General features: G+C 44.1%; 2 protein-coding genes and 2 long non-coding RNA genes across 10 annotated transcripts in view; 3 read left to right on the top strand and 1 right to left on the bottom strand.

The window, feature by feature from the left end:
- The first annotated feature begins 4026 nt into the window (after window positions 1–4026).
- On the top strand, window positions 4027–4614 carry LOC135705484 (uncharacterized). Its single transcript, XR_010517844.1, has 3 exons — window positions 4027–4087; window positions 4148–4217; window positions 4282–4614. It is a non-coding gene; the product is annotated as an uncharacterized LOC135705484 (long non-coding RNA).
- A 2217-nt stretch (window positions 4615–6831) lies between these two features.
- LOC135705459 (uncharacterized) lies at window positions 6832–10341 on the top strand. The gene has a single exon (XM_065227208.1). It carries the CDS (start codon window positions 6832–6834, stop codon window positions 10339–10341), a length of 3510 nt encoding a protein of 1169 aa, XP_065083280.1.
- A 160-nt stretch (window positions 10342–10501) lies between these two features.
- Window positions 10502–10860, top strand: LOC135705483 (uncharacterized). Its single transcript, XR_010517843.1, has 3 exons — window positions 10502–10601; window positions 10662–10731; window positions 10796–10860. It is a non-coding gene; the product is annotated as an uncharacterized LOC135705483 (long non-coding RNA).
- Window positions 10861–17255: 6395 nt separating this feature from the next.
- The window catches only part of kst (spectrin beta chain, non-erythrocytic 5 kst), a 320373-nt gene continuing 313655 nt past the window's right edge, over window positions 17256–23973 (bottom strand). For all 7 annotated transcript variants that reach the window (XM_065227170.1, XM_065227169.1, XM_065227171.1 and 4 more), the window contains one exon: window positions 17256–18183. In XM_065227170.1, the coding sequence (XP_065083242.1) occupies window positions 17891–18183 (293 nt within the window). In that variant the 3' untranslated portion in view covers window positions 17256–17890. The remainder of the gene's footprint in view (window positions 18184–23973) is intronic.

Here is a 23973-nt window from a genome sequence, read left to right as displayed (position 1 = left end):
CTCAAATGATTTGTTTCTCTCTCAAGGGCTCCCAATATCACGCATGATATTGGAATAAAATATCAAGCATGATATTGTTTTTACAAGCTCCTTTGATATTGCGAGACTATTTAGAACATGTAAAATTGCAGCCACGAGTTGACTTACCACAAAAATGATTCCTTTGCACATCGTTTTCTTAGAAAGAGAAAGCATAGTTTGCTATCTTTCTCTACGCTTCACAGATGGCAGACACGAAGTTACTGCTGCCAGCAGTGATAGAAGTTTCGTTTCGTGTTCGGATGTACAGCAAAAATCTTGAAGCTCAAACTCAACACAGTTTGATGGGAATTGTAGCCGCGGAGTTTTGTTAGCATGATATCATAGCAACCGTATCACAGCTTGTAATATCATCGGCTGTTGTTTGCGTGTTGAGTTTTTGGTTTACGATACTCAAATGAGATTATGCACATTGGTGAGATTCGATCTTTTGATATTTTCACAACACTGCTTCTAACTGCAAAAACCGGGAATTTTATTTTTCCTTAAAATACCTCAGAGAATTTAATAATTTTCTTACTAAGGATAAGGATATTGTAAAGAAAAGAATAAATTATAAAAAGAAAAACAAGCACTTACTTTTTCTCGTTATTTTCATTCACACTTTGAACTTTATAGAGCCACAGTGGATTAATCTTCAATAACAAATAAATTAAAAAAAAAAAAAAAAAAAGACGAGCTTTTTTTTTTTTGGTTTTGCATATTTCCTAGAAATTTTAAATTTGAGCTAGTTCTGGATTTAAATCTATAATACGAGTGTTCACTCGGCTGTTGACAAAAGCAGGCCACTCTCGATGTGTGCTACGCGATCGTCTGTTTACTCGGCAGCAACCATTGTGTGGTCCTCCTCATTGTTCTTCATCAGCAGTTCTTTCGGTCGATGCGTCGTCGACTTTGGAAAGCAACCGTTTCGTGATGAGTGTGTGAGTGCTGACCACGTTTTGCATCCATTGCTGCAATGGACGCGCTCTGACCCTCGTTGGCGTACAACAATTTGCCATTCAATGAAACTACTGGAAGCGGCTCCAGTTCTGATGGAGGAGGCTTTTTGGATAGCGGAAGATAAAGTGTTTATTGTGTTGTACCTTTTGACTATAGCTTTAAGATGTATTGTATAGTGACCGTGAATCCTCGGCTCTGTTAAGTTAATTCGGTTGAGCCTTATCAAATAAATTAATATACAAAAAAAAAAAAAAATCTATAATACTTCAAGAAATTTTCAAGAATCTGCAGTAAAATTCCTGAACTTCAGAGGAAAATTCCAAAGGTATTCTGAGGATACTTTCTTAAAGTTTGTGGGAGGAAACTAATTCAGAGCATTATTTTTGTTCCTTGATTTGTTTTCCGTCGATCTTGTTTTCCGTGCTGAGCACCAATGCTACCGACGCCAGGAAGGCAGCTCCCACACCTGGACCCTACCTATCGACCCATCAACGCATGAACAGGGGACCGACGGCTTTACTTCCCTTCCGAAGGAAGGCGTGATCAGAGATGTTCATGAGAATTTACCAAACAAATAATGAGAAGAATTCTAAGGAATTTGTGAGGAGAAATGCCAATGAACTGTGAAGTTTCCAAAGTTTTTCTAAATTTCTTGAACTTTTGTGCCCCCGAAATGTTTATGGAAGCAATGTTCATGGAATTAGAACAAAATAATGATTTTCATTGAAGTTGTCAAGATTTTTCTGAAGTTCATGAAGCTTTCCTTATATTATCGACACTAATTTAAAACTTCTTCAATAGTATAGACTTTCCTGGTGTTATGAAAAGTGCCTGAACGATTACTAATTTCTTTAAAGTTCTCTAAACTGCTCTGAATTTATCAGTATTTTTTAAGAACCGCTACTTTACTGAAATTAATGATTTGCTTTGAAGTTTCGTCAATTTTCCTTAAGTACCATTATAAACGCTCACTAATTTTCCTTGAACTTATCTATGCATACTACTTGAATTCCTCTAAATTTGTTTAATAATCAGGCAAATTTTCTGAAATATATTCATAATATCCTAACACTTCTGACGCTTTTGGATCAATCATAGAATTCTTGGAATAACCCATAGTTCCACGGAACTTCTTATAAGTCTGTTTAAGTTAATGGTATTATTGTGAAGCTATCTCTATCTGATCGTCCTCGAAGTACTCAAAACTTCACTGAATATCATGAAACTATCTAAATTTATTAGAAGTTCTCTGGAATTTTTTGAAGATATCGCTGTTTGCTAAATGTTTTTAATCAATGGAACTCCGTTGGAACTCAACTAAGCAAATTTTTTGATTTTTTTTTTAAATTCTTGAAATCTCCATCTTAAAATACTCTCACGTTTTTCGGATGTTCATATAATTTTTATCACGTTCCAGAAATTCTCTCAGAGCTTTGCTGAAGTTTCCGCAATTTCCCTGAGTTTCTCGCAACTTCCTTAAGGTTTCTACAATTTCCTTGAAATTATTTGAACCGCCCTTTGATTCTCTGATCTGTTTTGATGTTCTCGAAGCTTCCCTAAGGCTCTTGAAGATCTCGGTTATGCTAAGAAATAAATAGAATTCCCGTAAACACCTTTAAATTTGCCAGGAATTCTCTGGACTTCTGTTAAGTTCCTGAAATATTTCTGAAGTTTTCATAAATTCTCTGAAGGTCTCTGTACTTCCCTGAAATTCTCGGAACATCTTAAGGGTTCTCGATGTTTTTTCAGCAAATCATGGAACTATCCTGAATTAGCCTAAATTTACGATTATAGATCTTTAAACTGTTTCAAAAGTCTAGACTAAAGTTGCGGGGACTGCTCTTTAGATCTGAAATTCCCTGAAGATCTCTAGATCTAGCTTTTCTGAGGTGCTTAGAACTTCTTAAAAAATTGCACAATACCCCTCAAGTTTTCTATTACGATCTTGAAATAGATCATTTCTAGATAGAGCTGGAATTAGGGCGTATCAGCCTTTGTAAACAATGACTTCTCTTGTTGATTTCTCGGAATTCAAGGCACGACTAAACAAACCAACATATCCATCGGGTAGGAGAAGCCTTCCTCTACTCGATGGTGATGTCGATTTGCCATGGAGAGCCATGATTTCCGAGAAATCATCGAGAGAAGTCATTGTTTACAAAAGCTGTTACGCCCTAATTCCAGCTCTATCTAGATTTATTTTTCCTTAATTCTGGCATTATGAAAATTTTCAATATCTTGAACATGAACGAAACTTCAAGACATTGCATATTTTTAGATCATGGACTTACTTATTTGGAAAACTCAGGTAATTTTATTTAGAAAACTGAGTAGACACCCTGTAGATAGAGAAAGATGGTTAAACGTCACAAAGCAAAGAATGATCAATATTGAAATTAATTTACCCTTTTTTTTTTTAATAATTCGTTTATTTTTCCAGGCTCATTTGCTGTAGCTTTGCGGAGCCGATATTCATTGTTTAGATAACAAAATTACTTAAAACTAACGTTAGTAAAGCGGGGGCCGATTACTCGCGGCTATCTCGAGGTTAGGGGTAACAAATTGTAACAAATGGATGGCAGGGTAGGGATTGTGAACACAAGGTTTGGAGAGCAATGTGCTCTTGATCTCGAACTAGGCGACACTCTGATGAAAAAGACAAACATGGGGGTACACCGATGGGTAGCTAACAACTTGGGAGAACACAAGATGACACTAACTTCTAAATCCTCAAATCTATCCGTTTTAAAAACACATAAATTAAATTCAAATAGTCAAGGTCTCGGCTCGCCAAGACATCTTGTTCTGGCAACACTGGCCGTTGCCCTCCTCCATCGCTGCAGTGAATTTGGACGATGAGGTAGTAAGTAGTATGACAGATGAAGTGACGGATTGAAGAGAGGAGGATAGATAGATGAATAGAAGATAATCTGTCAAAGAACGGAAGGTAGAAAATCACAAACAATACAGTATCGATTAGAAAGTGCTTAAAAGTGAGTTTTTTTTAGTATTCTGTGCTTTGGGCATTTTATAGAAAGTTTGTGGACAAATTTAGGTCAGTGGAGGTTACAAAACACGGAACGGCAAGCAGACGACTCACAGATAGGTAAAACGAGATAAACACTGTAACAAATGAATTAAATTAAAACACTGAATTTTGTAATAGGCGGAAAGAACATTTCAGAGCGGTCTAGGTAGAAGAAAGGTTGTTTGCAGGAGGAACAATAACTAAAATTGTGAGTACTTCAACTAAAACCACAAACTATAAACACTAACACTATATTAAACGAATTCTTGCAGTTTGATCAACTTTATTTACGGTTGATTTACAAAAAAAACGGTTTTGTTTTTCTTTGATCCGAACAAAATCAAAAATTTTATTTCGAAGCACTTCGGAATGGCCTTTTTACCTTCCAAGGACGAGAAATGTTTGTTTTGCTCCATGTCAGAGTCGACGTCGGAGGACGTAGATTGGGTCCAATGCGGAAAGTGTGAAAATTGGGCTCATTTTTCTTGCGCGGGTGTTGACCAGGAGGTAGCGAAATCCAATTGGTATTGCCCACAGTGTGTCCCAACGAGTGTTCAGCAGTTGAAGATTCCAGACGCAGGAGGCAAGAAGCGAGGTAGCAAGAAGTCCGGCCAAAAGAGCGATGGAGGGTCTGATCAGGGAGCTGGTTTCGATGTTGATCCAGTTGAAAAGCAGTTGGAAGAGGAACAGTTAGCCAAGGAGAAGGCCTTTGCGAAGCAAATGGAAGTGCGGAAGAAGTTACTCGCTCGGCAGAAGGCGTGGAACGAAGAAAAGCTGAAGCAGGAACGGGAGATGCTTGAACTGGAATCCCAGGCCCGGCGAGAAATAGAGATGCAGCAGTTGGACTACGAGCAGAGAATGTTGCAGGCTCAACTGGCTGCGGAGCAGAAGTTTTTGAAGGAACGGGAGGCAATCCGGCTGCAGGTCAACAGCAGCATCAATAGAATTAAAGCGCTGAAGGATCAATATGGCGCTGTTGGTGGATCTTCGAAGGACGGTCCGGAGCAGAAAAGGCAGCCGGAGCAGAAAGGGCAGCTGGAGTTGCAGAAACAGAAGAAGATAGCCGAAAAGCCAGCGGGTACGGATTCTCGAGGAGCGTACCCGAAAAGGGAGGACCGACATGGAATGGAGTCGGGTTCTAGAAAAACCGATAAGCAGAAGAAGATGAAGGAGGTGCCTGCTAAAGATCGGGAGGCCGAATCAAGTGATGAGGGCCAAATCCGCGACTCGTCGGAAGACCGTGCGAGCAGCGACTATTCAGAAGATTGTGGAAGCAGCGACTCGTCGGAAGATCGTGCGAGCAGCAAGCGACCTGGCAGTGTGCGTGGTAACGGAGCTGGTGACGGGTCGGGGCGAACCGGCGGTCGAATCTCGAGGGATCAGCTGGCCGCTAGAAAAGCGATTTCGCATCACCTTCCAAAATTTCGTGGAGAACCGGAAGTTTGGCCGCTGTTTATTAGCAGCTTCGAATATACGACGGAAGCATGTGGGTTCTCAAACCTGGAGAACTTGAAGCGACTGCAGGACTGTTTGCAAGGTGACGCGCTCGAAGCAGTGAGGAGTCGGCTCGTTCTGCCGAATTCCGTTCCGAACGTGATTTGTGACCTACGGAATCTATTCGGAAGGCCGGAGAAGCTGCTGAAGTCGCTGCTGACGAAAGTGAGGAACGCTCCAGCGCCGAGAGCTGATCGACTGGAGATGTTCGTTAAATTTGGGATTACGGTGAAGCAGTTGTGCGACCATCTTGAGGCTGCGCGACTCAACGATCATCTTAATAACCCGATGCTGGTACAGGAGTTGGTTGACAAGTTACCACCGAGTTACAAACTGGATTGGGTGCGGTACAAGCGAGGAAAGGAAGATAGTCCGCTGAGGATGTTCACGGATTTCATGACTGAAATAGTATCCGACGTGTCCGAGGTGACGGAGTTTTCTACGCTGTCGGTGAACGAGCGAGCGTCGCATGGGCGAGAGAATCCTAGAAAGAAGGAGTTTGTGCATGTGCACGACTCTGAGCAGAAGCAGAGCGAAGAACTACGCAGAGAGGTGGTCAGCCGTCCTTGCTGGATTTGTAAACGGACGGATCACATGATCAAGAGCTGCGAAGAGTTCAAGCAGATGAACATTGCGCAACGACTAAGGGAAGTGGACAAGCAGAAACTGTGTGGAGTCTGTCTTAACAAGCACGGTGGAAATCGTTGTTTTTCGAAAATCCGGTGTATGGCGCGGAACTGCCAAGGCAATCACCATCCTCTATTCCATCGGGTGGAAGAATCTGTTCAATTGCAGAAAGCCAAATCAGACTGCACGGTGATTTTCCGGATGATGTCGGTGACGCTATATGTCGGTAAGCGACAGTACGACACTGTTGCATTTCTGGACGAAGGGTCGTCTGCTACGTTGGTGGACGATGGGGTGGCCAAACGGCTGAAGGCAGAAGGAACGCTTGAACCACTGATAGTCACGTGGACCGGAAACATCAACCGTTTTGAGAACGAATCGCGTAGTGTAGAGATGATGATGTCGGCGAAGGGCTCCAAGGAGAAGTTTTCGTTCACGCTGAGATGGTGAACCGTTATCCGCATCTTGTTGGAGTGCCGGTGAGAGATTTTCCGTCTGGACTTCCAACGATTCTAATCGGATTGGACAATCTCCATCTGTTCGCGCCGTTGGAGTCACGGGTCGGGGAACCGAACGAACCAATCGCTGTGCGGTCGAAAATCGGATGGACGATTTACGGATCGGAGAAACGGAAGCCGTGTGTCCATACTTACCTGAATCTGCATTGTGTCACACCAGTGAGTAACCAGGAACTGCATGACATGATCCGAAATCAGTACGTGCTGGATGAAACTGCAGCAGCATCATACGCACCCCCAGAACCAATTGAGGAGAAAAGGGCTCGCGAGATCCTTCAAGCGACGACAAAAAGGGTAGGTAATCGTTTCGAAACGGGCCTATTGTGGCGTGAAGATGAACGGCGATTTCCGGACAGCTACCCGATGGCCGTTCGAAGGATGCGAGCGCTTGAGCGAAAGCTTGGGAAAGATCCTGCGTTGAAACAGAAGGTATGTCAGCAGATTGAGGACTATCAGACCAAGGGCTATGCACACAAGATAACTGCAGAAGAACTAGCAGATACTCCAAGCTCGGTGGTGTGGTATCTTCCGTTGAATGTGGTGCTAAATCCGAAGAAACCTGGTAAAGTGCGCATGGTGTGGGATGCGGCTGCATCAGTTGGAGGAGTGTCGTTGAACTCGGAATTGGTGAAAGGTCCGGACATGTTGGTTCCCCTTCCGAAAGTTGTTTGCTGTTTCCGGGAAGGTCGAATTGCATTCGGAGGCGACATTCAGGAAATGTACCACCAGATGAATATTCGGTGTGAAGACAAGCAAGCACTACGATTTCTGTTCGGGACGGATGAAAGTGGAGCACCTCAAGGATACGTGATGGACGTGGCAACGTTCGGCGCCACGTGTTCGCCTTGCTCCGCCCAATATGTAAAAAATCTGAACGCGGGACAGTTCGCAGAGCAGTATCCAGAAGCAGCGGCAGCGATCATTAAGAAACATTATGTGGACGATTACTATGACAGCGTAGATACCGTCGAAGAAGCGATACGAAGGGCCAAGGAGGTGAAGTACATCCACTCGCAGGGTGGATTCCATATACGAAACTGGGTGTCTAACTCGGAGGCATTCCTAGAGGAACTCGAAGATCGCAGTGCAAATGGAGCAGTTCATTTTTCCCGGGATAAAGACGCCGAGTATGAGCATGTGCTGGGCATAGTTTGGAAGCCGATGGAAGACGTATTCTGTTTCGCAACTATGTCGAAAGCGGAATCCTTTATGGTTATCGGTGGCGAAGAGTATCCTACGAAGCGGATTATCCTCAGTTACGTGATGGCGCAATTCGACCCAGTGGGATTCCTCACTCCGGTTACTATACTTGGAAAAATGCTGATCCAAGATCTCTGGCGGACCGGCTGTGATTGGGATACGAAAATCAATCAGATTTCCTTCGAAAAATGGCGGCGATGGATACAAATGATGAAGAACATCGGATCGTTCCAGCTACCGCGGAGTTATTTCGGAAATGCCAGATCAGATGAAGTTACGGACATACAGCTGCATGTATTCGCTGATGCAGGCGAGGCGGCGTACGGAAGCGTGGCGTATTTTCGGGCAACTGTACGAGGTAAAGTGCAGTGTGCGCTGGTCATGAGTCGTGCCAAAGTGGCACCGTTAAAACAGATCTCAATACCGCGACTGGAGCTTCTAGCGGCCGTTTTAGGAGCACGTCTATCACGAATGGTGTTCGAGAGTCATAGCTTTACAATTGACCGGGTGGTGTATTGGATCGACGCAAACGTAGTGCTCTCATGGATTCGATCTGACCAGCGAAGGTATAAACAGTTCGTCGGGTTTCGGATCGGCGAGATACTCAGCCTAACGAAGTTGACGGACTGGCGTTGGGTGCCGTCAAGACTAAACGTGGCAGACCAACTAACGAAGTGGGGCAAGGAACCCGAAATGCATACTGACAGCACGTGGGCGCGAGGACCAGCGTTTTTGTACAAGAGTGAGCAGGAGTGGCCAGAAAAGGAAATGCCACCAGCGAACACGATGGAGGAGCTCCGGATTCACCTCCTATTACATGACGTGAAGGTGCCTGCGGTTTTTGTGGACGTAAACCGTTTCTCGAAGTGGACAGTGTTGGTCCGAACGATGGCGTGCGTGTTCCGTTTCGTGTCGAACTGTAAGCGAAGGATTGAAAAGCTGCCGATTGAGACGCTAAGAGCGACAAGCGGACAAAAGAAAGCACGGAAGTCGAGAACCATTGCATCGGTCAGAGTTCCGTTGCAGCAAAAGGAGTACGAGAAAGCGGAGCAGTGTCTGCTGAAAGTGGCGCAGTCGGAGAGCTTCATCGACGAACTGAAAGTGTTAACGAGAAACAAGGATCGTCCGGTGAGCCAGTGGATGACTATCGAAAAGTCTAGTCCGCTATACAAGCTGACTCCGCTGATCGACGAGAATGGACTGATCCGGATGGAGGGTAGAGTGGAGCGAGCGGAATTTCTGCCATTCGATCTGCGATTTCCGGTGATTCTGCCGGATGACCATCGGATCACGAGGCTGATAGTTCAGCACTACCATGAGAAGAGTGCCCACGGGTACCGTCAAGCAGTGAAGAACGAGTTGCGGCAGATGTTTTACATCCCGCACATAGATGCAGTAGTCAGGAAGGTATCAGCGTCCTGCGTATGGTGCAAGGTGAATCGTTGTCGTCCTGAAGTTCCTAGGATGGCTCCGCTGCCAGTACAGCGGGTCACACCGAATCTACGTGCTTTCAGCTACGTCGGGGTCGATTATATGGGACCGTTCGATGTGACCGTAGGACGTAGATCAGAGAAGAGGTGGATTGCGCTGTTTACCTGTATGGTAACACGTGCGGTTCATTTGGAAGTGGCACATGGGCTGACCACCCAGTCGTGTTTGATGGCGATATATCGGTTTATTGGTCGCCGGGGCTGGCCGATCGAATTCTTCTCGGACAACGGGACAAACCTACGTGGAGCTAGTAAGGAAGTGGTGGAGGCTGTACAGGGCATTAGAGATGACTGTGCAGACCAGCTAACGAACGCGAGAACGAAGTGGACGTTCAATCCCCCCGCCGCACCTCACATGGGAGGCGTCTGGGAGCGCTTAGTCCGCTCAGTGAAGGAAGCGCTGACAGCGCTTGATGATGGAAGGCGACTAACGGACGAGATACTGCAGACAGCCATCGTTGAAGCGGAGGACATTATCAACTCCCGTCCGCTCACCTACGTGTCGCAGCAGTCCGACGAAGCAGAAGCGCTTACCCCGAATCATTTCTTGCGGGGAGCGTCAGCGAACCAGCCTGGTAGTATCTGTCCACCTCCCCATCCGGCAGTGGCCCTTCGGGATGCGTTTCAGCGTTCGCAGCAGTTGGCCAGCGTGATGTGGGAGCGGTGGATTAAGGAGTATGTGCCGTCGTTGAACCAAAGAACGAAGTGGTTCGGTGAGGCAAGACCGTTGCAAGCAGGAGATTTAGTTTACGTCGTGGAGGGTGCCAACCGGAAGTGCTGGATCCGCGGAATGGTGGAAGAGATCATCGTATCCGGCGACGGCAGGGTCCGTCAAGCATGGGTGCGTACCAATGCCGGAAGGTACAAACGAGCGACAGCGAAACTGGCCGTGATGGAGATAGCAGAGGGTAACCCTGAGCCGGATGTGGCTTCCCGGACAGAGTTACGGGCCGGGGAATGTTCTGGCAACACTGGCCGTTGCCCTCCTCCATCGCTGCAGTGAATTTGGACGATGAGGTAGTAAGTAGTATGACAGATGAAGTGACGGATTGAAGAGAGGAGGATAGATAGATGAATAGAAGATAATCTGTCAAAGAACGGAAGGTAGAAAATCACAAACAATACAGTATCGATTAGAAAGTGCTTAAAAGTGAGTTTTTTTTAGTATTCTGTGCTTTGGGCATTTTATAGAAAGTTTGTGGACAAATTTAGGTCAGTGGAGGTTACAAAACACGGAACGGCAAGCAGACGACTCACAGATAGGTAAAACGAGATAAACACTGTAACAAATGAATTAAATTAAAACACTGAATTTTGTAATAGGCGGAAAGAACATTTCAGAGCGGTCTAGGTAGAAGAAAGGTTGTTTGCAGGAGGAACAATAACTAAAATTGTGAGTACTTCAACTAAAACCACAAACTATAAACACTAACACTATATTAAACGAATTCTTGCAGTTTGATCAACTTTATTTACGGTTGATTTACAAAAAAAACGGTTTTGTTTTTCTTTGATCCGAACACATCTCTAACGGGTATCGCGGGTTGTTTTCCTCGGGCCCTGAGGGATGTGGATAACTCAGATCTGGCAACACGGTGTAAGGTACACGACCAAACAACATGCTCGATATCGTGATAACCACTGCCACACGCACATAAATTGCTGCCTGAGAGCCCAATTCGATAGAAGTGCGAGTCTAACGAGCAGTGATTGGACATAAGCCTTGATATAACGCGTATAAAGTCGCGGCTCATGTCCAACCCTTTGAACCATGGTTTGTTCGACACCTGTGGGAGAATAGAATGTAACCATCTTCCCAATTCACCATCATTCCATTTTTGTTGCCAACTGATGAGGACTTGCTGGCGAGCAATGGAGAAAAATTCGTTGAAGGCGATTTGTCGCTCAAAAATATCGCCTTCCATAGCGCCCACCTTAGCCAATGAGTCCGCTTTCTCATTACCCGGAATTGAGCAATGAGATGGGACCCAAGCTAAGGTGATAGTATAGGAGCAGTTAGATAAAGCACTCAGTTTAGATCGTATTTCTTGCAGGAAATACGAGGAGTGCTTCATCGGCCTCATTGAACGAATAGCCTCCAATGAGCTAAGACTATCCGTAAAAATGAAATAATGGTCAGAAGGTAGTGAGGCAATTCGCTCTACTGCGTAAAATATAGCTGCGAGTTCCGCAACGTATACGGAGCATGGTTTCTGCAGTTTATAGGAGGCGCTATGAAATTGATTAAATACACCAAATCCAGTGGAAGCATTTATGGTTGACCCATCTGTGAAAAATCTTTTATCGTTACTTAAATGGTGGTACTTGATTGCAAAAATTGAGGGAACAACCATCGACCGATGGTGATGTGGTATTCCATGGATTTCTTGCATCATGGTCAGATCAAAATTTACAGAGGAACTATAGAAGGCTTGAAAGCAATCACGATTGGAGATTAATGAAGAAGGACCAACCTCCAGCGTCATGTACTCATAGTACAAACTCATGAATCTTGTTTGAGGATTTTGGTCGAGCAGCTTCTCAAAGTGTTCTATTACCAAAGGATTCAATACTTCACAACGGATGAGGAACCGGAAAGACAGCTCAGCGAAACGATATGTCAGTGGGAGAACACCCGCGAGTACTTCTAGGCTCATCGTATGCGTCGAGTGCATACAGCCAAGCGCGATTCGGAGGCAACGGTATTGAACTCGTTGCAGCTTCAAGATATGTGTTTTCGCCGCGGATTGAAAGCAGAAGCTACCGTACTCTAGAACCGACAAGATGGTTGTTCGATACAACCTGATAAGATCTTCCGGGTGTGCTCCCCACCAAGTTCCGGTAATTGTACGAAGAAAATTGATTCTTTGTTGGCATTTTTGTTTTAGATACGCAATATGTTTTCCCCATGTGCATTTGGAATCGAACCAGACACCTAAATACTTGAAAGATATACTTTGAGTGATTGTTCTACCCTTTAGTTGAAGCTGTAACTGTGCAGGATGATGCTTCCTAGAAAAAACAACCAACTCAGTTTTCTCCGGAGAGAATTCGATACCCAGCTTCATAGCCCAAGTAGACAAATTGTCTAAGGTATCTTGCAATGGTCCTTGCAGGTCCGGTGCACTTGGCCCTATAACGGACATAACGCCGTCATCTGCAAGCTGCCTTAGCGAGCAATTTTCATCAAGACAACCATCAATGTCTTTAACGTAAAAATTATAAAGAAGGGGGCTTAAACATGAGCCCTGGGGGAGACCCATGTAACTAATTCGTGAAGTTTCCATGAGAAAAGCTCATATATTTCTCAGACAACAAGTTGCTCAAATAGTTGTTCATAATTGGTGAAAGCCCACTATCGTGGAGTTTATCCGAAAGGACATCGATACAAACAGAATCAAAAGCCCCCTTAATATCCAAGAAAACTGAACCCATTTGCTGTTTTTGCGCATAGGCCAGTTGAATTTCAGTTGAAAGCAACGCAAGACAGTCGCTCGTTCCTTTGCCTCTCCGAAATCCAAATTGCGTATCTGAAAGTAAACCATTCGACTCGACCCATTTGTCTAGACGAAAAAGAATCATTTTCTCCAACAATTTCCGTATACAGGACAGCATCGCGATGGGACGGTACGAGTTATAATCCGACGCGGGTTTACCGGGTTTTCGAATGGCGATAACTCTTACTTGCCTCCAATCATCCGGAACAAGGTTGTGCTCCAGAAATTGATTGAATAAGTTCAACAAGCGTCTCTTCGCGACGTCTGGGAGATTTTTGAGCAAGTTGAACTTGATTCTATCCATTCCTGGAGCTGAGTTGTTACATGAGAGGAGAGCAAGTGAGAATTCCACCATCGAAAACGGAGAATCTATTTCGTTACTACCCGACGGACTATCACGAACGTTGGTTTGAACCGACACCGAATCCGGGCAAACTTTCTGCGCGAAGCTGAATATCCAACTGTCTGAGTACTCCTTGTCTTCGTTGACCGGTGATGACGCGTTGCGCATTCTCCTGCCGACATTCCAGAGTGTTCTCATGGAAGTCTCTCTCGACAAACCATCGACGAACCGACGCCAGTAACCGCGTTTTTTGGCTTTAATCAAGCCCTTAAAAGTTTTCTCGAGGTCGGTGTACCGCTCGAAATCCTCGACCTTACCGTGTTTGCGGAAGCGTTTAAACGCGGCGGACTTCTCGCTGTTCGCGTCGGTGCAATCCTTCTCCCACCACGGAGTGAGAGGTCGTTTGCGAATGAAAACACCCGGAACGCGTTTCGTCTGTGCTTGAAGAGCGCAGTCAACGATAAGTCTCGATAAAAAGGAGTACTCATCCAGCGGAGGGAGTATCTCAACCGAATCAGTACCACCGAGAACCGCGGACGCAAATTTTTGCCAGTCGATGTTTTTCGTGAGGTCGTACGCGATGTCAACCGAGCGAGTGGAAGATGAACTATTGGTAATAGAGATTTTGATTGGCAAGTGGTCACTACCGTAGGGATCTTGAATTACTTTCCACGAGCAATCCAACGATAGTGAACTCGAACTGAGGGAGAGGTCTAATCTACTTTCTCTTGCTGGAGGTTTGGCCACTCGTGTTACTTCCCCAGTGTTTAGAATTGTCATATTGAAGTTATCGCAAAGGTCGTATATCAGGGTTGAGCGGTTGTCATCGTACAGTTCCCCCCAGCCTGTACCGTGGGAGTTAAAATCTCCTAAGATCAACCGAGGCTCAGATAAAGCTGAGCAGATATCTGAGAGACCTTGGCGAGAAATCGCAGTTCTTGGAGGAAGATATACTGAGGCTTTTACCTCGAATATTTACCTGACATGCGACAACTTCAATGCCTGTCACGGAAGGCAGATCGATTCTATGAAAGGAATGGAGCTTATTAATCCCGAGAAGCACCCCTCCATACGAATCTGCTCGATCAAGGCGAATAATGTTAAAATCGTGGAAAGGGAGATCGGTGTCTGAAGAAAGCCATGTTTCACAAAGAGCAAATGCATCACAATGTGAGTTGTGAACTAAAAATTTGAATGTGTCAAGTTTCGGTATAAGACTTCTACAGTTCCACTGAAGAACAGAGATCATATCCCCGACCTCATTCGGAAAATTATCCATCAAAGGATATGATCGATGCAAGGAAGGACCACCTAGAAGCTAGTTGCTTCAAAAGAGTTTTCACGAATGGAAGCACTAAATTAATAATGTTCCGAGTTGAGTCAGAGACGTTGAATATATAGAAGATGCTCTCCACAATTCCAGAAACGTGAACATGGCATCATGTTCTTGCTGATTATTCAGCTGTTTTTCTGGCTGAAAAACTGGGATATCTGGGGTTTTAGATGATCCCGGAAGTGGCGGAAAGTCCTTGTTAAAATTACAAGATTTAAATCCCGGTGGTGGGGGTTTCGGTACATTTCCGCTACCTCTTAAATTTGTCAAGGTAGGTTGGGAGTCCATACGAGAGGTCTTACGCGGATTTTGAGTGACGTTTTTTTTTTAATCGCTTTCTCGTGTTGCCTTTAAAGACAAAGGGACTACCTTCACCAACCTCTGAGTCAGAGCCCTCATCATCATCTGGCAAAATGGAGTATGTGTTTTTGGTTTTTGGGGTAGTTTGGGAAGATGAAGCGGTGTTTTTTAAGAGTTCTGCAAGTGACCTCTTGGAGCGAATCTTCGCAAGTTAGACTCGCTTCGGTGACCACTCCTTCGATTTCTACGTCGCAACTGGGGATGTAGACTCGATATTCCATCGTAAAAAGCTCATAGGCAACAATCCGGTTTGCCTGTTTCAGGTCATCAACGGTAACGCGCAGTTTGTTTGGCGTCACCTTAAATATATCGGTTACGGCCGAAAAATGTTTTGTCATATCCTTCGAAATCCGAGAAATATTCAAAGGTTTTTGTTTGGGCCGGAAAAAAACAACCCACGGACCTTTTGAGCCGCTTGGGTAAGCTTTATGGCGGGGGTCGCAGAAATTTTTAAGGGAACGGTTGGAGTAGGGGGAACAGGTGGACGAGGGGGCGATGGTGGAGAAGGGGGGGCAGGGGGTGCAGGAGGCTGTTGTTTAGACATCACCTTTGGGTAAGTTCCAGTGCTCGTTTTGGGGTCCGAAGTAGAGTCCCCTGATGTATCCATTTTCTCTTCAGTGAGAAGCAGATTTTCGAATGATGGAGATTCAACAGACTCATCATCGGAGATATCTGCTAGCGAAATACCCCCGCCATCATTTGTTTCATCCATTGCGGGGTCTTAAGTACCTCCGCAACAGATTTCAAGATAAACATGAAGAAAAAAAATATGCGTAAGGAAAACAAAAAAAAATATATATAAGAAAAAAAAACTTATCCAGAAATATAACGGTAAAAATAATACTTAATCCAACAAAGCAAAAAAAATGTGCCAGGAAAGTTAATCAACACTATAGGGAGATTAATCAGACTGCAAAAAAACAGTAAGTGAAAAAAAAAGAAAAAAAAATGAAAACTTTTTCAGGAAAAACAAAAAGGTGTCAGAAAAGTTAATCAACACTATAAGGAGATTAATCAGATTGCAAAAAAAAAACCAAAGTGAAAAAGAAAAAAAAAAACTTTTTCAGGAAAAAAACAAAAAGGTGTCAGAAAAGTTAATCAACGCTGTATGGAGATTAATCAGGTTGCGCAGAACGGAAGATAATCGTTTGTTACTTAACTCTTCACACAAGCGCACGGAGTGTGGCTGATGACGATGATCTACTGATGTGAGGATGATGGTGATGATCGTTCTATTGTTGCCCTCGAGTGTTGTCAACAAAGCACCGGCTGGCTCGCCGGCTGGTGAACTCGATGACCTTGATGTTGCAGTGGCGTGATGCGATGAAATTTGTTGGCTAAAGATGAACAGCTCATCTGCCGGACTCGGCCGGAAAGGACTGCTTCCTTTCTCGAACGGTTGTGCGGCAAATGCAATTCCGCGATGCTCACTACACTTGTGTATACTATAACACCACTCAGTGTGAAAGCGGATTGAAAAAAAAACCTCAATAGGGAAAAAACTAGTACTGATAACGGAGTGCAAGCAACACTAGACCGAAACAGTCGAACGTTCGATGCGGAATGAAATTAATTTACCCTAAAAAAGTTGAAAATAGTGACTGATTACAAGAAAAGGTGACTTTAGTGACTTGGCCTTAAAAAAGGAGACTTTTTAGTGACTCGCTTATACCCCGTTCACATTACAGCCTATATCACGTAATATAGGCTGTCTTGCAATGAGCACTCATACATAGGATTTCCAGTGAAAACTAGATGTATGAGTGCTCATTGCAAGACAGCGTATATCACGTGATATACGCTGTAATGTGAACGGGGTATTAAAAAAAGTGACCAAGTCACTAAAAAGTACCTCGCTACCAGCCCTGCGTTGCTATGTATTTTCCTTAGCAACCACAATATTATATTGACCTGAAATAAAGATTTTCTTCATTAGTACTTCAACCATCAACTCGACTAGATGACTCAAGTTATTTCTCTCCAATAGTCTATTCCTCACGTCTGAAACCTCGAACATTCAGAAGCTTTGCCTTTAACATATAGAGTTATAGAATCAAAATAACACATCGACCAAAAGGAGGCACCGACTTGTGGAAATATCGACTGTACGATACATGGAAAAATGAAGTTACCGCTGAATCCATCGAGTTATAGAAGAAACGGGTTGTGGATAATTAACTGTATGTCACTCAGTCTATCAGCGTAAAATTTTCGTTGATTTTTCTCATATTTAAGCAGTTTTTCCTGCAAAAGCGAGGAAAATTTTGCAATTTTGAATCGATTTCGACTCAATTACTGAATTACTCTCATTCGCCGTGTACTACTGACCAACCTTAGTTAGCACTGAGGAGTTGTGATATTTGAGTAAATTTTAAACAACCCAGTTTGATTATTCCAATATTTTTTACTAAACCATTACTGACTTAACTAGAATTCATTCAAGTTTTAACAAATTTAATAACTATTGTTGTAGACGTTGCCGTAATATACTATAACTTACATCTTGTTCTGCTACCTACTGTTTTTTCTCATTTTCACATTCGCACTCGTCCGTATAATGACTTGTATAAACCGAAGTTTCTCTAGATAAAGGTTTACCGATATGTTTTCAATAACTCAGCTATTAATGATTATTGTTTATATTATTTACTAGCTTAACATTTGCCAGCGGTATGATGACGTTCATAAACATAAATAAGCTTTCTATCTATTCGCCTTTTCTCCATTGATTGTGTGGGAATTTTCATGTGTTTATTTTAAAAAAGCTACCAATGTTCCGCTAGCTTTCCATTAATGGATATTCTACAAAGTTGCCTGGGGGTGTGTGATAAAATAACATTTTGCGATTAAAAAAAAAACAAAAAGAAAGTAAACAAACCGCTGATTTCCGCATTTTTTGTTAATAATAAAAAAATAAACTTACAAAGGTAATTACAGTAAAGGGTCTCTATGTTACAACTCTTCCCGGCATTATTGAACCAGCCGAATTGGTAAAATTAAAATAGGGGGTCGTGTGTTCCTAATTGTGGTTCTTGGACTTTTTCTTGGAGAATATTCTAAACACTCCGCTGCCGGCTTTCTTGTCCTTGCCGGATTCCTTGCTGCCGCCGCCCTTGATAAAGCTGGCCTCGCTCTCGCTGGAACTTTCCGCCGACTGCTGCTGCTGCCGTCCGAGCATAAGGCCAGCGGAAATGTCTCCGGCACCAGTGGCACTAGTGCTACTACTACCTGGCACTACTACTACTCCTCCTCCTCCTCCTCCGACGGGAAGCGATGCCGGACGGTGGGCTTCGTGACGGGCTTGACCCCAGCCTGAAATTGGTGTGGAATTTTTTGGAGGTTCTAATTATCGGTTGTGATTCGGTACGGCGAAGATTTGCCCCACTCGGTGCTGATAGCTTATATGATGGGATATTAGTGGTAGGCTAATGAGGTTCTAAACTGGCCAAGCACAATGCGATAAGATATGAGATATATATATATATATAGGTGGAAGAAGTGTAGAAGATATCGTTGTTTTAACTTAAAATTTGGATTATGATCAATGGGAAATAATCGCTACTACTTAGTTCGGCAACAGTCCGCATCGTGCTTTTTGCTGAAGGAAGTGTTACTGCTACCTAAAGCTACAACAAATTTAAACAGTAGTTTCCAGTGCTCAACCTGTCAAATTTCTACTTTGTTTGACTCTTATTCCTCTTCGATCTTTGCTTGGATCCTACCCGAGGTAATCCTGCTTGGATATCGATTTGGAAAATTCCTCTACGATCCTTCGGATTCTTATAGTAATCTGCTTTGAAGCCGATTTGGAGAAATTTGGTTTTGCCGTCATGGCGCAAAAGAAAAGGGCAATCGCTTGATCCCCCTTCGGATGAAAATCTATTGAGCAATCAATTTGATATGCTCACGGATGATGAGAATGATCCCTCATCCAGGCAAATTTCCATTAAGGGGATACATTTAAGTAAGTCGGTAACAAAATCATACGTGTTAACTCATACCAATACTAACACGTGTTTACTAATACAAATCGAATTCGAGCATTTTTGAAAAATCGATTTTTTATTCGATTTTACACCCACTTAAACATTCCCTACTTAATGTCAAAAAGGAAAAAGGTTTCCCACTTCCGATTTCCATGCTCTTCGCAAGAAACTTTTGAACTTCGTTCAATTTAAGTTTTCAATATTCACCAAAACTGTATGACACCAAAACTGAACGTCTGTTGAAGGTTGCCATGAAAGGTCTGGATCAGATCAAAGATCAATAAATTAACTAAATTACTTGGAGTTGAGCCTGTCCATGTAATCAAAATGAAAACGGAAATCCCGTCCTGGTCATTCGCGCAACGAGATTTCCGATGATTTTGTTTAGTTCACTTCAATTCTAGTGAGATAAACAACCTTATCGTCTTTGAACAAGCTAGCCTTATCAAAGAAGAATACTAAGATGAAACAGTCAGAATAGTACTAAATTGTTATTTAAATTTTAACATTTTTTTTTTCGATAAGTTACTTAAATTTTTTTTCCATGTATATTTTTCGTAAAAAGACATTATTTTTCCTACCACTTAGTTTCACACGTCATTTCAATTGGAAAAGACGTTTTTGAGTTATGATTTGTTGAAAAATTCCGAAAACGCCATTTTGTATTTTTTGCGAGATTCCAAATGGCCGAATTTTTGCTCACATATGAATAATTGACCATAACAGACAATTATTCAAAGTTTCATGCAAATCGGAGAAGGTCCCGTCTGATCGATTCGTCATTTGGAGTGGAACTGCTCTCAGGTGCTCTTGACCAAATTTGTCATCTTTTGGAACTTGGATAAATTTTAAAGATTCTGGGACTGAGCAAAATTTCAAAAAATCCAGGACTTCGTAATTTTTTGAAGGTTCAGAGACTTGACCTTATGTTAAAAAATTGCAAGACTTGGTCATTGTTTTTTTTAGATTAAACCAATTTTTCGAAACTCCTGGATCCATTCAAATGTTCAAGACCAAGGGGTAAGTCACTCAGCACTTTGTGCCGAAATTAGATTCGGCACAGCTTGGGCACATCCATCGGCACACCTTTAGCATACCTTCGGCACAATTTAGTAGGCATTGAATTGTTGTAAATAAAATGGGAGCACTGCTGGACAACTGTCATTGAAGTTATTCACAACATTACGTGCTGTTTGACTGTAAATTTAGGAACATCCTCTAATTGAATATACCAGAGGAACTCAGACCAGTAGTTCACTTATAGATCTAAATACGAAATGTAGGTTCTAGAGTGGGCTTAAGAGAAAGAGGCAGTTAATCAGACCCCATTAGTACCCTTAATTCAAATAATGCTGCAACTCACACAAAACAAACTACAGAAGTCTATTCATTATCCTCTATAGTCGGTCTCCTACAATGTTTCCAACCGGTTCCAACTCTTTCCGGCCGCTGATAGACCGTTGCTTTCCACATCACGAAAGGCTAGGCTTCTAGTCTGCCTTTGAGGGCATTATTAAACCCCTAAGGACTTTTATTATCCTATGACACAAAATACCAAAATTTCGCACACCTACCACTTTCTGCGTCATCCTCAATCCGATTTATTCTTGCGATTTCAAACCAAAACATTCAAGGTGCCAGAAAAACCCGGTTGCCGGATGGGTATTTTACAAAAATCGCAGCTTGTTCTATGACCGGCACAATCGACATACCTTCGGCACACTTGCGGCATACTGACAAAAAAATGACCCAAGATTGGTGTGTGGAGTGACCTACCCCTTGGTTCAAGACCCTTGGAGTTTAAAAAATCAACGTTTTGGGATTTGGCGAAGTTTTCATTTATGCGTGAAATTTTTTGACAGAAGTGTTGAGATAACGAACAATCACAGCAACCAGCTCAAACCTAAACCTATCAAATTAGCCTGTAAAGAACGATTAATAAAAATTTAATCATTCCACTGTTACAATCCTTAGCAATCAGTTGTTTCTTTTTCACGCTCTGCTAACAGGTAATGGGCCCTTAGCAACGTGTAAGTTTATTCCTGGAGAAGTTCCTAGAAGTTCAAGACCGAAGCTGAACAACGCAAATTATGAAGCATGGGAGCTTCGGACCGAAGCGCTGCTGATCCGGGAAGGTTTGTGGACCTACATCAAGAACAACCCACCGGAAGCTGGAGAAGGTCAAGCGGCGGCGGGTGCCTCGGCGGCGTGGGTGGAAGACGATGCAAAGGCCCGTGCAACGATTCCGTTACTGCTGCAGGAAAATCAGTTTGGCGTGATTCGAGCGGCGAAGACGGCTAAGGAAGCGTGGGCGGCGTTGGCCATGCATCATCAAAAGGCAACGTTGTCCACTAGGGTTTCGTTACTACAACGGATGTGCGAAACCCGGTACATGGAAGGTGAGGATATAGACGATTACCTCACGAAGATAGAAGACCTGTACACGAAGCTGTGCAGCGCAGGAAAGGACCTGGGAGAGGATACCATGGTGGCCTTTATCTTGCGAGGATTGCCGAAATCATTCAACGCATTGAAGACTGCCCTCGAAACACGTACGGATGATGCCTTCACGCTGAACCTGATCCGGGAGAAGCTACTGGACGAGGTAAAGCGCCGAGACGAAAAACCGATTGTGTGTCATTTCGGCAAGAAGCCTTGCCACAAACAACGGGACTGCAAGCAGCTACAGAGAGAGCAAGCTTGAGAGCAATTCGGATCGAAGAAACAGAATGCGAAGACCGCGCGCGATGGTGGGTACAGCAACATGTACGCGCTGACCATCGGAACTGGCGACACGGCGAACGACTGGATCAGCGATTCCGGCGCAAGTTCGCACATGACTTCCAACAGGGATTTCTTCGAGGAGTTAGAACCGGCTACAGGCGAAGTGGAGTTGGCTGACGGGCGTGTAGTAGCGGTCGCTGGTACTGGAACCACGTTTTGTTTGTGCCAGCTGTCAGCAAGTCTTTTGTCAGTGCTTACTATGGCCATTCGAAAGGCGAAGGTTGAAATCATCGTCGATGGGAAGGAAATTGCATCTGCAACGATCCGGATTATACCGGCTGAATAAACAAGAACAAGCAGTCGCCGCGAGGGTAACTGCATCTCACAAGCGAGATTGCCAGCACACCTGGCAGTGACGGTTTGCACACCGGGAAGCTGATGCGTTGGATGTTCTGCTGAAAAAGAAGCTTGTTACCGGTATGAAAGTTGCAGATTGCGGAATACGTGAAGGTTGCAAATGCTGTGTGAAAGGAAAGCAGGCTCGAACTCCCTTCCCCAAGACCTCCGCACCATTAGACCTCATCCACTCGGACGTGTATGGACCACTGGAGACACCCTCGGTGAGTGGATATCGTTATTTTGTATCTTTAGTAGACGATTATAGTCGCTACTGTACGGTTTTCTTTATTCCGAGGTCGCAGAACGCATAGTGGAATACTGTAATTATGTCCACACGCAGTTCGGGAAGTACCCCAAGCGCATCAGGTCTGATCGAGGAGGGGAGTATTCGAGCGAAGTACTGCTGGAGTTCTACCGCAAGCATGGAATCCACCCCGAGTTTACTGCCGGATATTCGCCACAGCAGCACGGAGTGGCGGAGAGACGAAATCGATACATCATTGAAATGTGTCGGTGCATGCTAATGGACGCCAGGATGTCTGCACGATTTTGGGCAGAAGCAACCGCTACGGCCGTATACCTACAGAACCGCCTACCTTCTCGCGCTGTGGAGATCACACCATACGATCTTTGGTGGGGACGTAAACCGAACGTTTCACACCTGAAAGTGTTTGGGTGCAGAGCATTTGTCTATGTGCCGGTTAAATCCAGGATAAATCGAAAGAAATGACGTTCGTCGGCTATTCCAGTAACCACAAGGCCTAAAGATTCATTGATATGGCCACTAACAAGCTGATCATCAGTCGAGGCGTTCGTTTCTTTGAGGAGGAGTTGGTCCAACCCGGTACCGATGTTCCTAATCTGGAGGAGGAGTCGTACGGGGAAATTCTACAGCCGTTACCTCCTATGGCTGGAGTAAATCAAGAAGATCCAGAGATTGACGAACAAAATGACGATGGAAGGTCGGACGTAACCGACACGGACTTCGGTTCTTGCGACGAGTCCCTTCATGAAGATTTGGATGAAACCATCGTACGAAGATCAGAGCGGTCCAACAAAGGTACCATGAAGCAAGCAACATGGCAGCAGCTACTGAACCGAGGACGTTTGAAGAAGCAGTAAGCGGACAAGAGAGCGAATCGTGGATAGCTGCGATGGAAGAAGAGATCCAGTCCCTTCAAGATAACTCGACATGGACAGTTGAGGCCTTTCCAGATGGACGAAAGGCGGGAAATTGGACGAGCATGGAAACGTGACACGCTACAAGGCAAGACTGGTCGCGCAAGGTTTTAGTCAGAAGTTCGGCACTGACTACGACCAGCTGTTCGCTCCGGTGGCAAAACAGGTAACATTTCGTTCTCTTTGCTAACCATTGCCACCCGTCGTCAACTTCTAGTGAAACACGTCGATGTCAAGACGGCCTACCTGTATGGGACGCTTACCGAAAGGATACGAGACTGGGAATCCCACAGAAGTTTGCCATTTGAAGAAAAGCCTCTACGGTCTGAAGCAATCCGGTCGAATTTGGAACCAGACGATTGACGGTTGCTTCAAGAAGCTGGGATTTCTACAATCAACTGCTGATACGTAAGGACCAAGGGTGAGAAGCAAGCGTTTATCCTTCTGTACGTCGACGATATGCTCATCGTGTGTGAGACCGAGGCTTAATATGAAGCGATCCTGAAAGCATTATCGAAGGAGTTCAAAGCTACTTCCCTTGGCGATGTGCGGCAGTACCTGTGCATACAGGTGGAGCGGGAAAATGATGGAAGTTTTCTGCTCACATCCATCGGCTGGCGTCGCGATTCGGACTCGAAACGGCAAAGCCATCACTTATCCCGATGGACCCCGGCTATCTTAGAGCAAAGGAGGAGGAATCCAGCAAGCTACCAAACAATACTTCGTACTCCAGTTTGGTTGGTGGCTTGCTCTACATAGCGATCAATACGAGGCCAGATGTAGCGATCAGCGTTTCGTTACTTGGGCGAAAGGT

Source organism: Ochlerotatus camptorhynchus, unplaced genomic scaffold (genome assembly GCF_037179485.1).
Source record: "Ochlerotatus camptorhynchus isolate MF236.1 unplaced genomic scaffold, CSIRO-AGI_Acam_v1.1 ptg000267l, whole genome shotgun sequence".
NCBI lineage: Eukaryota > Metazoa > Arthropoda > Insecta > Diptera > Culicidae > Ochlerotatus > Ochlerotatus camptorhynchus.
This window is presented reverse-complemented; position numbering and strand designations above follow the sequence as displayed.

Bases quoted from the DNA above. Each gene is read 5' to 3' on its own strand.
- LOC135705459 (XM_065227208.1), top strand. From the start codon at position 6,832: ATGATCCGAAATCAGTACGTGCTGGATGAAACTGCAGCAGCATCATAC.